Source organism: Pan troglodytes, chromosome 23 (assembly GCF_028858775.2).
Source record: "Pan troglodytes isolate AG18354 chromosome 23, NHGRI_mPanTro3-v2.0_pri, whole genome shotgun sequence".
In the NCBI taxonomy this organism is placed as follows: domain Eukaryota; kingdom Metazoa; phylum Chordata; class Mammalia; order Primates; family Hominidae; genus Pan; species Pan troglodytes.
Window position 1 is genome coordinate 43117123 of NC_086016.1, and position 16446 is coordinate 43133568.

At 41.8% G+C, this 16446-nt stretch overlaps 1 protein-coding gene across 1 annotated transcript in view; it reads left to right on the forward strand.

Annotated features, from left to right (window-relative positions):
- Nucleotides 1-16446, forward strand: part of EP300 (E1A binding protein p300) — an 89955-nt gene that overhangs the window by 30506 nt on the left and 43003 nt on the right. Inside the window, exons 3-7 of the mRNA NM_001244670.3 lie at nt 3405-3581; nt 5004-5265; nt 7364-7477; nt 8845-9090; nt 15561-15654. Coding sequence (NP_001231599.2) covers nt 3405-3581; nt 5004-5265; nt 7364-7477; nt 8845-9090; nt 15561-15654 — 893 coding nt within the window. The remainder of the gene's footprint in view (nt 1-3404; nt 3582-5003; nt 5266-7363; nt 7478-8844; nt 9091-15560; nt 15655-16446) is intronic.

The following is a 16446-nucleotide window of genomic DNA, read 5'->3' on the forward strand; positions in this document are numbered from 1 at the left end:
CGACCAAGAAATTATCTTCTCTGAATGCTTCTCATTTCAGGCCACCTCATTCTTTTATGCTTCCATCAAACTGCCACTTGTAAATTACTTGTAAATCATTCTTGTAAATTACTTACCTTAGTCTCTGAATTTCATCTGGAAAATGAAAATGTTCTTTAACTTTTTTTTTCCATTTTTTGGTAATAGTATAAAGAAGATTAATTTACTTTTTTTGTTTTTTTTTAATAGAGGCAAACTGCTGAACCAAAAAAGATGTCATATTCATAGATTTGCAGAGTATAGATATTGCATATGATTTAAAGAACGAATTTTAGGCCAGGCATGGTGGGAGATGCCTGTAATCCCAGCACTTAGGCAGAAGGATTGCTTGAGGCTAGGAGTTCAGTCAACTCCTGGGCAACATCTCTACAAAAATAAAAATTAGCTGGGCATGGTGGTGCAAGCTTGTAGTCCCATCTGCTTGGGAGGCTGAGATGGGAGAATTGCTTGAGCCCAGAGGTTGGGAATTATAATGAGCTATGATAATGCGACTGCACTCCAACCTAGGCAACAAAGTGAGACCCTGTCTTTTTATAGAAAAAGTAAAAGAAAAATTTTATTAAGAGCTCTGTACCTGTCCAAAACAGATGCTTCACAGAGGTAGTAACATTTGAAATTACAAGGATGAGTAGAATCTGCAGGTGTTTCTTAGTTAGGTTGTACTATCTAAGGAACCAACAGAAAATGCCTCTCTGTTAACTTGGTGTTTATTTCCAGGTTAGCATTAAGGAGTCAAATAGGAAAGAAAATGTGCTACTGTTCAGTTGTAGGGAAAGGGAAAAGCTTGAGGCAAATGCTGGAGGCTCAAGGAGCGTGATACTTTCAGACTTTAAGAAATCAGTACAGGAAATATATAAGATACCATAGATAGGTAGTCAGACTTCATAAAGGCTTTGGTATACGTACTGTGGGGTTGATTTTTTTCTGTTATGGAGGCAGGTGAAAACAGAAGACAGGCAAACCTGTTGTCCACAGTCTGTACAAGCACTGTGATAGGTTTGAGTTAAGACAGTCACAGTAGGTAGGAATACATGGGAAGGGTTTTAGTGTCTATGTGTGCTTTTAGAGGTAGAATTGAAGGACCCTTTGATTGGTCTTGGCAGACAGAAATCTGGTATGAATCCTTTAATTGGGCAGTAGCTATAGCATCTTGAGTTATTCTGAGTGTTTGCTCAATGTTTCTAGTAGTGATGATGACTTGTAGTTGGGATCCTATGTGTAATTTGGCAGAAGAGGACGGTGGCTTCAAACTTTGTTTGGGATATAAAGTTGACCCCATTTTGAATTATTTTAAAATAATTTGAAAGATTAATGAAAATGCATTTTTATAACTTTCATTATTAGTAAAACGTTTGACTTTAGAATAATGCTGTTTTTCAATTAATTATTATTATAGTATAATGGCTCCAGGTGAACTTAACATAAATATAGAACATAAACTACTTTTTAAAGTACATAGGGAGCCGGCACAGTGGCTAACGCCTGTAATCCCAGCACTTTGGGAGGCCGAGGCGGGCAGATCACTTGAGGTCAGGAGTTCAAGGCCAGCCTTGCCAACATGGCGAAACCCCGTCTCGACTGAAAGTTAAAAAATTAGCTGAGTGTGGTGGCGCATGCCTGTAGTCCCAGCTACTCAGGCTGAGGCAGGATAACCGCTTGAACCCAGGAGGCAGAGGTTGCAGTGAGCCGAAATTGCACCACTGCGCCCCAGCCTGGGCGACAGAGCGAGACTTTGCCTCAAAAATAGAGAAGTACATAAGGGTTGCAAAGTCAAATGACTTGAAGGGCCAAGCAGGTGACTTAGCAGGTGACTTAATAGAGCAGCTAGGTTTAAAACAGCAAGGAATAGTGTGGAGTCTGGACTTTCGCATGCTCTATGTAAAGGAGTCAGAATCAGAAGTTTTAAAAAACACTGTCATCAATGTCCCTACACAAAAAAGGACATATTCCCAAACCATCAGTTTTCTACTTTTTATACAAACAAAATACAGGAATAATTATTCAAATGAGGCCAAGCATGGTGGTTCACGCCTATAATCCCAGCACTTTGGGAAGCTGTGGTGGGAGGATTGCTAGAGCCCGGGAATTTGAGACCAGCCTGGGCAACATGGCAAGACCCTGTCTCTATTTTTTAATAGTCAAAAAAAAAAAGAAGAAGAAAACATTCAAATGCTTGAACATGACAAAGGGGTTAGATGGCTTATTAAGTTGAATTCGCCATGTAGCATCATGTGTGACGTAATGGAAATGAATGGCAAACCTTGTTTAACAGATAGAATTAAATGAAGATGATCAGAAGTATTTCTAAAACATCTATATTTCAAATATTTATGAAAATAACTCTGTACATTTACCATACACAAGGCCCCTAAATCTTAATTTTGATCTTAATCTTGAAAATGTATTGTTGTTAGCATACTTTGTATAGTGGGTTTTTTTTGTTTGTTTTTGAGACAGGGTCTCACTCTGTTGCCGAGGCTGGAGTGCAGTGGCCTGATCATGGCTTACTTGCAGCCTCAATCTCCCAGGCTCAGGTGATCCTCCTACCTCAGCCTCCTGAGTAGCTGGGACCACAGGCACATGCCACCACATCCAGCTTTTCTTTCCTTTTTTTTTTTTTTTTTTTGAGATGGAGTCTCACTCTGTCGCCCAGGCTGGAGTGCAGCGGCGTGATCTCGGCTCACTGCAAGCTCCGCCTCCTGGGTTCACTCCGTTCTCCTGCCTCAGCCTCCCGAGTAGCTGGGACTACAGGCGCCCGCCACCACACCCGGCTAATTTTTTGTATTTTTAGTAGAGACGGGGTTTCACCATGTTAGCCAGGATAGTCTCGATCTCCTGACCTCATGATTCTCCCGCTTCGGCCTCCCAAAGTGCTGAGATTACAGGTGTGAGCCACTGCGCCCGGCTGTTTTTTGTTTTTTGGGTTTTTTTTTTTTTTTTGTATTTTGGTACCGATGGGGTTTCACCATGTTCCCCAGGCTGTTGTCAAACTCCTGGCCTCAAGAAACCCTCCTGCCTTGGCCTCCCAAAGTAGTGGGATTACAGGTATGAGTCGCCAGGCCCGGCCACTTGGTTTTTTGCCATCATGGCTCCCTACAACCTCTACCTTCCAGGCTTCACTGATAATCCCACTTTAGCCTTCCAATTAGCTGGGACTATAGGCATGCGCCACCATGTCCAGATTTTTGTATTTTTTAGTAGAGATGGGGTTTTGCCATGTTGCCCAAGCTGTAGTGTGTTTTCTAATAGAAGCTGAGAATTTCCTTTGAAACTGTCTTTGTGAACTTGGAAGTGAAATCAGAAAAGGAATAATAATGTCTTAAATTTTATTGCTTATTTTGTTTTCTTTTGTTTCTTACTCTTAGATGGGAATGATGAACAACCCCAATCCTTATGGTTCACCATATACTCAGAATCCTGGACAGCAGATTGGAGCCAGTGGCCTTGGTCTCCAGATTCAGACAAAAACTGTACTATCAAATAACTTATCTCCATTTGCTATGGACAAAAAGGCAGTTCCTGGTGGAGGAATGCCCAACATGGTGAGTACTAATCCATTACAGACTTGTTTTCAAACTGGCATTTTGACAAAAGAATTGTGTTAAACTTTCACCCTTCTGTTATATATGCTGGGATTTGTACCCACTAGGAGCCTAAATTGATATGTACTTGATGATCCCTGTGAGGAGGCTTGTGCTTCCTTTCCATTTCTCTGTTTTTTTGTTCCATGTGGTTATTGATCAGTGAGCATGTTGATCCAAACAGGAGTAAGTGAACTGCTACAGTGAAGTTTTAGGGGCCTGCCATTCAGCAACTTGGTCTTGTGAGCGTTTCCATACGATACGAAAGCGGAACCTTTCACTTCTGGGGGAAGGAATCTCTGGCAAAGGATCCGAACTCTCAGTGACCATATTTACCAATATTATTTGATTCTACTACACCCAAGTAAATTCCCTCTCAAAAGTAATGTATTGTTTTAAACAGCAATTTTTGTTAAATAAAATTTTCAGGAACTTCTAGTGTTATTTTTGTACAGTCAAACTACTAGTAAATGTGTCTGCATTCAACTTTGGAAAAAAATTGTCTGAAAAAATCCTCTTTCAGATGTTTTAGTTTTGTCCTTTGTGTCATTATGTTTATGGACTGCCTATATTTGAGATACTCTGCCAAGTACTAGAGCTATACAGATGAATGAAACATGTCATCTCTGTCCCGAGAAATGTTCACTTTTTTTTTCTGAGACGGAGTTTAGCTCTTGTTGCCCAGGCTGGAGTGCAGTGGTACGATCTCGGCTCACTGCAACTTCTCCCTCCCGGTTTCAAGCAACTCTCCTGCCTCAGCCTTCTGAGTAGCTGGGATTACAGGCATGTGCCATCGTGCCCGGCTAACTTTGTATTTTTAGTAGAGACAGGGTTTCTCCATGTTGGTCAGGCTGATCTCGAACTCCCGACCTCAGGTGATCCACCTGCCTCGGCCTCCCAATGTGCTAGGGTTACAGGCCTGAGCCACCGCGCCCAGCCTGAAATCTTCACTTTTTAATTTAAAAAACTAAATTTATCCCAGAGTTTAGAAAAACTAGTTTTTCACCAACCCGAAAGACCCCTCTGCTGAGTCTCTTGAGGAGTTCTTCATTGCTCTTTAAAACCTAATTTGGGTGTGCTTTTAACTACAGACACCTTCTCACCCTTCCCTCTCCCGCTGGAGTTTACCATGTCCTTCTCTCTGCTTTTGCTCTCTGTGTATTATACATACTTATATCACTTCGTAATGTCATTTTTTTTTCTTATTAAATTGAGCTTCTTAAAGGTAGGAGCCATGGTTTATGCATTCCCTGTGTCAAAAAATGGAGTCTGGCTTATAGTAGACTAACCATAAAGGTTTTCATTGAAAATGTCCACATCTCTATTTATTAAGAAATAGCACATTATGACTCCTACCATTAAATATATTGTTATATCTCTCAGGGTCAACAGCCAGCCCCGCAGGTCCAGCAGCCAGGCCTGGTGACTCCAGTTGCCCAAGGGATGGGTTCTGGAGCACATACAGCTGATCCAGAGAAGCGCAAGCTCATCCAGCAGCAACTTGTTCTCCTTTTGCATGCTCACAAGTGCCAGCGCCGGGAACAGGCCAATGGGGAAGTGAGGCAGTGCAACCTTCCCCACTGTCGCACAATGAAGAATGTCCTAAACCACATGACACACTGCCAGTCAGGCAAGTCTTGCCAAGGTAAGTGGACCCACAGGGTTACTGTACTTAGCAATTTTTACAGCCAGGGAGAAGAAGGAAAATGTGATCAAGTCTATTTTGTGGTGATGGATATGTTTAATACCTTAATTGTGGTGATGGTGTCTGTATGTACAAAGTCACCAAAATGTATACATTAGACCAGGTGTGGTGGCTCACACTTACAATCCCAGCACTTTGGTAGGCCAAATGGGGAGGATTGCTTGAGGCCAGGAGTTTGAGACCAGCCTGGACAACATAGCAAGACCTCGCCGGGCGTGATGGTGCACCTGTAGTCCTAGCTGAGGGACTAAGAAGGCTGAGGAAGGAGGATTGCTTGAGCCCAGGAAGTCAAGGCTGCAGGGGGCTATGATTGTGCCACTGTACTCCAGCCTGGGTGACAATGTGAGACCATGTCTTTAAAAAAGGTTGGGCACAGTGGCTCATGCCTGTCATCCCAGCACTTTGGGAGACTGAGGTGGGCAGATCACTTGAGGTCAGGAGTTCAAGACCAGCCTGGGCAATATGGTGAAACCTCGTCTCTACAAAAAAATACTAAAGAAAATCAGCCAGATGTCTGGGTGTGTTCCTGTAGTCCCAGCTACTTGGGAGATTGAGGTGGGAGGATGGCTTGAGCCCAAGAGGGCAGGGGTTGGTGTGATTCGACATCATACCACTGCACTCTAGCCTGGACGATAGAACCAAACCCTGTTTCAAAAAAAAAACAGTGTACATATGTACAGTTTTTTAAAATTATTTTATTTCATTTATTTATTTTTTGAGACGGAGTCTCGCTCTGTTTCCCAGGCTGGAGTGTGGTGGCACAATCTCGGCTCACTGCAAAGTCCACCTCCCAGGTTCATGCCATTCTCCCGCCTCAGCCTCCCAAGTAACTGGGACTACAGGCAGGCGCCTACCACCATGCCCGGCTAATTTTTTGTATTTTTAGTGGAGACGGGGTTTTACTGTGTTGGCCAGGATCGTCTCAATCTCCTGACCTTGTGGTCCACCACGCTTGGCCAATATGTGCAATTTAAAAAATATTTATACCCCAAAGCATTTAGAAAATTCCATTGTCTAAATGCATCATCACAGTTAACTCACTCGGTAAAGGTCGTCTTGGCTGCGTCCATTCTGTGGCAATTATGAATAAAGCTGCCATAAACAAAATCAATTTTGAGACTCCTTTACTGATAGTGACGTTATTTTAGGAAATGATAAAAACACAGTTTTTTTTTTGAGATGGAGTCTTGCTCTGTCGCCCAGGCTGGAGTGCGGTGGTGTGATCTCGGCTCACCGCAAGCTCCGCCTCCCGGGTTCATGCCATTCTCCTGCCTCAGCCTCCCGAGTAGATGGGACTACAGGCGCCCGCCACCATGCCCGGCTAATTTTTTTTGTATTTTTGGTAGAGACGGGGTTTCACTGTGTTAGCCAGGATGGTCTCTATCTCCTGACCTCGTGATCCGCCCGCCTCGGCCTCCCAAAGTGCTGGAATTACAGGCGTGAGCCACCGCGCCCGGCCAAAACACAGTATAATTTTTGTGAGCAAGTATCTAAGGATATGAGAAGAGAATAAATTTTAAAGGTCTTCCCGTGTGGTGATCCTCATAGACGTTGATTTTTATTTGCCCTAGCATAGCATACTTTAAATGTTATTGAGGGTTTGCTAACTGTCATGTAGGCAAGTGTTCAATTTAATACAATTTACTGCAGTCATTTTTACGCGATCTAATACAATTTGTATGAAGTCATTAAAAAGTGTTCTTACAGGCATGTGTGTCATAACATTGGTTTAGAGTACATTTGCTTAGAATAAAGTAGGTTGTGTATAGCATGGTGAAAAATGAGGGCTCTTAAGCCAGACTGCTTGAGGTTGAATCTCACTTTGAGTACTCTGTGACTTTGCGCAAATTGCTTACCCATTCTTTTTGCCTTTCTTGACTGTGAATTCTGAGTATTAATAGGAGCTACCTTATAGGGCTGTTAGGAAGATGAAATAAGTTAATGCATTTATGTTACTTATTAAGTGGTCAACAAGTTAGCTATTATTAATGTAAAAACATTAACCTGCTCTTGAAAAAAAATGTTTTCTTCTCTTTAGTGGCACACTGTGCATCTTCTCGACAAATCATTTCACACTGGAAGAATTGTACAAGACATGATTGTCCTGTGTGTCTCCCCCTCAAAAATGCTGGTGATAAGAGAAATCAACAGCGTAAGTGATGAAATCTTTTGAAGGTTTATATGAAAAGTTTTAAAGTCTCACCAGTGCCATTTATAGTACTACTTGATTATGTGAGGGACCTGTGGTGTTGTACTATGTTGAATAAATGTTTTTTTCCCTTTTAATTTTTCTGCTTCCCTAGTGCATAGAATTGAACTGCTTAGGGAGTTTGAGGCTGCAGTGAGCTATGGTCATGTTACTGCGCTCCAGCCTGAGTGATGGAGTGAGAACCTGCCTCAATTTAAAAAAAAAGAAAAAGAAAAAACAGTGCAGTGGCTCATGCCTGTCATCCCAACAATTTTGGAAGCCAAGGCAAGAGGATTCCCAGGAGTTCAAGACCAGCCTAGGCAACTTAGCAAGACCTTGTATCTTCCAAAAACTTTAAAAATTAGCTGTGTGTGGTGTGTGCCTGGCTGAGATGAGAGGATTGCTTGAATCCAGGAGTTGGAGGCTGTAGTGAGCTATGATTGTGGCGCAGCAGTCCAGCCTGGGTGACACAGTGATACCCTGTCTTTAAAAAAACAAAACAAAACAAAAAAAAAAAACTGAACACTGCTTAACATCCAAAATAAGATCCAGGAACTCTCAATACTTATTATTTATACAAACAGCAATAGGTAAATTTATGTTCTGCTTTGAACCTATGAAAATTTAAAGACTGTTGCTTTGGCATTGGGCAAGTTATTCTTTTATACTAGTGATCTAAACGTTCCAGGTACTTGGAAATTATTTTAAAAAGAAAAAATATGAGATTATTTTTATAATATTGGGATATAGAAGAGCTTTTTTTTTAAGAGAAAAGACGAGATTAACACTTTAAAATTGTAACTACCACATCTCTATAGCAACAAAAATTTAAGCTTTTAGGGTTAAAGGACAAATTTGGGAAATATTGTACAGCATTTGAAAATGGAATTAAATTTTATAACAAGAATTGGGAATAGAAAATAGACAATTCACCAGAGACGGGAGGAGAGAGGGGAACTCCCAATATAATTCACTATTAAGAGAAATAAGGTATCGTTTCTCTCCTGTAGTGTAGGCAGAAATGATGCTGCCGGGTGTTGGCAGTTGAATGGCTCCAAAGCATTCATACAGTGTTGGTCGGAACATTAATAAAGCCCTTTGGGAAGGCTATTGGGCATTCAGAATCAAAAGCCTTTTATACCAGTGGTCCCCTTTACCAATCAGTTATGCATCTAGAAATTTCTTCAAGGAAATAATGGAAGACAAGATCCACATACTCAGATGTTTCATAATCACGTAACAATAATTTTGTGGGTTTTTTTATTAGACATGTTAGTCTTTTTTTTCTCACCAGCATTAATTTGTAATACTATATCTTTTGTCTTCTCTAGCAATTTTGACTGGAGCACCCGTTGGACTTGGAAATCCTAGCTCTCTAGGGGTGGGTCAACAGTCTGCCCCCAACCTAAGCACTGTTAGTCAGATTGATCCCAGCTCTATAGAAAGAGCCTATGCAGCTCTTGGACTACCCTATCAAGTAAATCAGATGCCGACACAACCCCAGGTGCAAGCAAAGAACCAGCAGAATCAGCAGCCTGGGCAGTCTCCCCAAGGCATGCGGCCCATGAGCAACATGAGTAAGTTTGTGTCATCCTAATAACATGGTATTGGTTGTGTCAGTAAATGACATCTATAAACACAGCGTTGTTAGCTCCTTTTTATTTTTTCTGCTACATGATTTTTTAAGTAACTTTTTAAAGATTACAGTGTAAAAGGTCCCTTACAGTTCATCTACGAGAGGTAACTGCCACTGGTTTGTATCTTCCTTGATCCTTTTTTGCATTATATGAGTTTAGATTTGCAGAAATGAGATCCCATATGTTATTCCACAACAAACTTTGATTAATACTGTGTAGACGGGCCGGGCATGGTGGCTAACACCTGTAATCCCAGCACATTGGGAGGCCAAGGTGGGTGGATCACAAGGTCAGGAGTTTGAGACCAGCCTGACCAACATAGCGAAATCCCGTCTCTACTAAAAATACAAAAATTAGTAGGGTGTGGTGGTGCGTGCCTGTAATCCTAGCTAAACGAGAGGCTGAGACAGGAGAATGGCTTGAACCTGGGAGGCAGAGGTTGCAGTGAGCCGAGATTGAGCCATTGCACTCCAGCCTGGGTGACAGAGCAAGACTCCATCTCAAAAAAAAAAAAAAAAAAAAATACTGTGTAGACATCTTTCATAGTCAGTATTCCATGTATCATTTTAAATGGTTATATAGTATGTCATTCTTTCATTCTTTTTTTTTTTTTTTTTTTTTTTGAGATGGAGTCTCGCTCTGTTGTCAGGCTGGAATGCAGTGGCACGATCTCGGCTCACTGCAACCTCTGCCTCCCGGGTTCAAGCGAATCTCCTGCCTTAGCCTCCTGAGTAGCTGGGACTACAGGCGCGTGCCACCATGCCCAGCTAATTTTTGTATTTTTACTAGAGGTGGGGTTTTCACCGTGTTGGCCATGATGATCTCAATCTCTTGACCTCGTGATCCACCCACCTAGGCCTCCCAAAATGCTGGGATTACAGGCGTGAGCCACTGCACCCAGCCCAACAATCTCTTACAGATGGACATTGAGATCTCCAATTATTCTGCTGTTTTAAACTATACAACAGAAATTGTGTTTTGACTTGAGGCATTTTGGGCTGAAACATATAGAAATGAGTGTAGTTGGTAATGATTTCCTCATGTCTGGCAGGAGGAATAGTGTGCCTTTTCAAATAGTTTTTTTGTGACTTGTTTGCCTCACTTCCTGTTTTATGACTGAGAGGGAAGAGGGAGAAGTGTTCCAGTATCCTAATTTGGGGATATGTATGTTTCTCTGATTGCATATGATAAAATTGGAAGAATTGTTCTAATATCTTAATTTTGGGATATGTATGTTTCTCTAATTGCATATGATAAAATCAAACAGCTTTTTTCTGTGTCTATCCCTCTGCTGTCAAGCAGTTCAAATATCTAAGCTATTTTGTTTGAGTAGTTAGACATCCAGCATTGTAGAGACCGGGTCTTGTCCAGGTTGGTCTTGAACTCCTGGGCTTAAGCAATCCTCCTGCCTTGGCCTCCCAGAGTGCTGGGATTACAGGCATGAGCCACTGCACCTGGCCTAAGATTATCCCCCCCGCCACCCCCACCCCGGAAACAGAGTCTCGCTGTGTCACCGAGGCTGGAGTACAGTGGCACGATCTTGGCTCACTGCAACTTCCGCCTCCTGGGTTCAAGCAGTTCTTCCTGCCTCAGCCTCCCAAATAGCTGGGATTAGAGGCACCTGCCACCACACCCAGCTAATTTTTTTTTTGGAACGAAGTTTTGCCATGTTGGCCAGGCTGGTCTTGAACTCCTGACCTCAGGTGATCTGCCTGCCTCAACCTCCCAAAGTGCTGTGATTACAGACATGAACCACTGTGCCTGACCCTCTAAGATTATTTTTTAATACAGATTGAGTATCCCTTTTCCTAAATGCTTGAAAACAGAGTACTTAGATTTTTTTTCGGAGTTTGGAATGTTTATATTTGCTGGTTGAGTTGAGAATCCCAAATCCAAAAATCAAAATGCTGCATTGAGCATTTCCTTTGAATATCATTCACAAAGTTTTGGATTTCTGTATTTGGGATGCCAACCAACCCATACTGCTATTTTTTACTTTCTTCCTATTTTCCACTGCTGTGTTCTGTTGCTCCCATTTTTGGTTTTTGAATTAATCTTCAGGACATTTTTTTCTTTCTGTTTTTCTTTACTATATAATAACAGTATTTTCAAACCAGCGATCTGCTTTTAAGCACATGTTGAGCCACTGTGCAGTAAAGTTCAATGCTCCTGTTTTCAAAACTGTTGAACAACTGTTTTGTCAGAAACTGAAAGTTATGAGAGTGAAATGCAAACATTTTTAGACCCATCAATTTTGATTTTGACTTTTAATAATTTAAGATCTAAAATGCTAGATGGTGACATGGAGCTTCTTGTATTCAAGTTTGTAAGTCAGATTTTGCAGTCACTGGCATGACTATTTTAGACAGTTGTGCTAGTGCTCATTGTACCAGACCATTTCTATTTTAATATTCTTTAGATTCTTCATTCCTGCCCTGTTGTTATTGTTTATTACTTGGTCTGTTGATTTCATTCTTTTCTTTTTTTTTTTTTTTTCTGATTTCATTCTTGAAAGTAGTATTTTCAAGGAGGATTTTTTCTTGAGTTTTACCTAATCAGGGACTTAGATAAGTTTTCTTAGATAAATTTTGGATAACTAGAAACGTACGTGTGTGTTTGAGATTGGTCTCGCTGTGTGCATGTGTGTTTTTGAGACTGGGTCTGATAACTGGAAACGTACGTGTGTGTGTGTGTGTGTGAGATTGGTCTCACTGTGTGTGTTTGAGACTGGGTCTCGCTGTGTCACCCAGGCTGGAATGCAGTAGTGCGATCTTGGCCTGCAACCTCTGCCTCCTGGGCTCAAGCGGTCCTCCCACCTCAGCCTCCCAAGTAGCTGGGACCACATACGTGCACCACCACGCCTGGCTAATTTTTGTATGTTTTGTAGAGACAGGGTTTCGCCATGTGGCCCAGGCTGGTCTTGAACTCCTGAGCTCAAGTGATCGCCTGCCTCGACCTCCCAAAGCAGTTTGTGTTTTTCGTTACTTCCATGACAACCAGTACTAACTAGTTAAATAATTATTGAGTGACGAGTTTTTAAGCAGGACTAGGAAAAGGGATGAGGAGCAATCTTGCCTTTTCAGGCTTCCTTTTACCTCTTCTGTATTGAAAATAACATGTACAGCGGTAATGGAAAGTTGGACCTGGACACTAGCATATTTTCCCCTCTTGTTTTATATCTTCTGTCTTGGAATTAGCATTGCTTTTTTCTTTCTTTCTTTCTTTCTTTTTCTTTTTGAGACAACATCTCACTCTGTCACCCAGGCTGGAGTGTAGTGGCGCCATCTCGGCTCACTGCAACCTCCGCCTCCTGGGTTCAAGCGATGCTCCTGCCTCAGCCTCCAAGAGTAGCTGGGACTAGGCGCACACCACCACCTTTTTGTGTTTTCTTTTAGTAGAGACAGGGTTTCACCACATTGGCCAGGCTGGTCTTGAACTGCTGACTTCGTGATCCGCCCACCTCGGCCTCCCAAAGTGCTGGGATTACAGGACGCCCAGCCAGCATTGCTTTTTTATCTCCCATTCCGTGTTACGCAGAATGCACTTACCTTTTTCCTTAAGTTTTAGTAGGTTGTTGTCTTCCCCTAGCCTGGAATTTCATTATTGTAACTGGGTAGTTCCCTTTTATTTTTCAAAGTTATGTTTATAGTTCCTATTATAGCTCTTTTCCTCTCATTATATTATCTTGCCTATGTACTTTTATATATATGCACAATTATTTGAATGATAATTTTGGGGGATTTTTGCCCCCCATTTCTTCGTGTCTTTCTATTTAGAATTAGATTTAAGATTACTCAAGTTCCCTTTGTTTTTATTTCTTCAGTTAATAGTACCTTTGTAGTAATAATTGTCTTAGTGAACAAAAATCTCTAGAATAGACCTGGAGACCTTGGAGAGAATGTGTAGCTGTGTTGTCATGAACCATCAGAATGCACTAAGATAAGCAAATTCATGTACAGTGTAATCAGTTTTTTATTTCATTGCACTAAACAAGTTTTGTTAAGTATAATTTATCTACAAATGTAATTTTCACACAAGATTTTTACAGTAACACATACACGATTAATGACATCACAACTCTATTTGAAAAAGACAGTTCTAACAGCTAAATTTCAGAGAGCTAGCCTGATAATATTAGAAGGAAAATTCTGCCCGGGCACAGTGATTCGTGCCTGTAATTCCATCACTGGGAGGCCAAAGTGGGAGGATTGCTTGAACCCAGGCGTTTCAGGATGCTGTTATCATTGTGCACCTGCACTTTAGCCTGGGTGACAGAGTGAGACCTTGTCTCAAAAACAAAACAATGAAGGAAAGTTTAGCCTAAGCTTTTACGGAGCATGGTGAAGGAAGGCAACAGCATTTCTCTTCATTAAAAATTGTTTATAAATTGAGCCAGTTATTTTCATTTTAGTGGGAAGTTTTGTTTTTAAAAATAACTTGAGGGGTGTATTAATAGAACTGTGTATCAAAAGTCTTTTAACCACATGAAAATTTGGTTTGATGTGAGTGTTGCTTTGGTTGTTTTTAGTGTTTGTTTTATTTTGGTTTTTTTTACATTGAACAACATGGGTTTGAATGTTTTTAGTTTTTCTTTCTTGTTTGTTTGTTGTTTTATCTCTCCAGTCACTTAAGATGTTATTAGTGTTTAAAGCAGTAGAATATGCAGCCAGGCATGGATGGCTTATGCCTATAATCCCAACACACTGGGAGGCCAACACTGGAGCATAGGAGTTTGAGACCAGCCTGGGCAATATAGTGAGAACCCCCATCTCTATTTTTTTTTTGAGACAGAATCTCGCTCTGTCGCCACACTGGAGTGCAGTGGCATGATCTCTGCTCACTGCAACCTCCGCCTCTGGGGTTCAAGTGATTCTCCTACCTCAGCCTCCCAAGTAGCTGGGACTACAGGAGTGCGCTGCCATGCCCAGCTAATTTTTGTATTTTTAGTAGAGATTGGGTTTCACCACGTTGGCTAGGATGGTCTCGATCACTTGACCTTGTGATCCGCCCGCCTCGGCCTCCCAAAGTGCTGGGATTACAAGCGTGAGCCACCACGCCCGGCCTCTACTTTGGGAGGCCGAGGCGGGCGGATCACGAGGTCAAGAGATCGAGACTCACCTGGCTAACGTGTTGAACCCCATCTCTACTAAAAATACAAAAAAAACTTAGCCGGGCATGGTGGTGGGCGCCTGTAGTCCCAGCTACTCGGGAGGCCGAGGCAGGAGAATGGTGTGAACCTGGGAGGCGGAGCTTGCAGTGAGCTGAGATTGCATCACTGCATTCCAGCCTGGGCGACAGAGAGAGACTCCGTCTCAAAAAAGAAAAAAGAAAGAAATAGGATATTCATTGAAGGTGTTAATTGAAGAAGTAATGTATGCACATTAGAGCTATTTAAGCCATTTTGAAGGAGTGTTGGAATATTCGATAAAAACTGTTCTTCTTTCCCCCGAACACTGCTTTGTGTCCCTCTCTCTAAGGATCACTGTACTTAGGCTCCTATCTCCTTACATAAATTTTTGTTGCTTATGGAAGCATTTGCATGTATAGCTCAATTCTCTAACAATTTTGCATTGAGGATTCTTTGCTCCTTCTAGACATATATAACTGTAAGCCATCAAAAGTGGAAATTCCAAGAATATATGTTAGCACTTGCCAAATAGCTCTTCCAAGAGATTCAAGAGATTATCAGTTCATACATCTGTGCATTTTAGTTGAAAATGTGTATTTCCACACATCATTCTCAACACTTGGATTTAGAAAATCAACTTCTCAAAGTTTTGAGAATTTCATACATGAAAATATGTTTTAAGTTTAACCATAAGTGCTGTTGTGCACATTTGCCTTTTTTTTTTTTTTTTTTTTTTTTTGAGACAGATTCTCGCTCTGTTGCCCAGGCTAGAGTGCAGTGGTGCAGTCTTGGCTCACTGCAACCTCCACCTCCCGGGTTCAAGTGATTCTCCTGCCTCAACCTCCCGAGTAGCTGGGATTACAGGCGCCTGTCACCACGCCCGGCTAATTTTTTGTATTTTTAGTAGATAGGGGGTTTCACCATGTTGGCCAGGCTGATCTCGAACTCCTGACCTCATGATCTGCCTGCCTTGGTCTCCCGAAGTGCTGAGATTACAGGCGTGAGCCTCTGCGCCTGGTCACATTTGCTTTTTTTTTTTTTTTTTTAAGTTATGTTTTGTTTTCTTTGATTTACTGTTGGGTGCTTCATCTTTTTCTTACCTGTTTGTAAGGGTGCTTCAAATCAGCCTTTACATATGTGTTGCCAGTTATATTGTCAATTATTTATTGTATATGCTGCAAATTTTTTTTCTGATTTGTCATTTGTTTCTTAACTTTACAGTATTTATTGTATGGTGGCTGTTGTATTTATTTCTGTCTCCTGTTATTTCATTTTGACTTAGGTGCTAGTCCTATGGGAGTAAATGGAGGTGTAGGAGTTCAAACGCCGAGTCTTCTTTCTGACTCAATGTTGCATTCAGCCATAAATTCTCAAAAGTAAGTCTTAACGTGATTTATACCCTGGGTCACATTACAAATACTGCTGGTTAACAATTCATTGTTTGACTTTTGAACTTAGTTTCCTCGGTTTGAGGATGTCTTTGAATACAGATAGATGTTTGAGTCCATTCTTTCTTTTTTCGCTCTGTAGCCCAGGCTAGAGTGCAGTGGCGCGATCTCAGCTCACTGCAACCTCTGCCTCCTGGTTCCGGTTAAAGCAATTCTCCTGCCTCAGCCTCCTGAGTAGCTGGGATTACAGGAACACACCACCATGCCCAGCTAATTTTTGTACTTTTGGTAGAGACAGGGTTTCACTGTGTTGGCCAGGCTGGTCTTGAACTCCTGACCTCGCGATCCGTCTGCCTCAGTCTCCCGAAGTGCTGGGATTGCAGACGTGAGCCACCACGCCTAGCCCATTCTTTCTTCTTTCTACAGCCTTAATCGAAATTGTATTGATTTTCTAGTGTAGCCTACACCTTCCCTAATACAGTAGGATGTTGCAAGGTTACAGCTCCATAATAGCCTTATCCTGATGTTAAGAATTAGTCCACCAGCCTGGGCAATATGTCAAGACGTCTTCTCTACAAGAAAATACAAAAAAGTTAACGGGGCATGGTGGCGTGCACCTGTAGTCCCAGCTACTGATGAGGCTGAGGTGGGAGGAGCACTTGAGGCTGGGAGGTCGAGGCTCTGGTGAGCCGTGATTACACCACTGCACCCCAGTCTGGGTGACAGCGAGACTGTGTCTCAAAAGATAAAAATTATTATTTTAAAAAGAGAGGTAGTCCA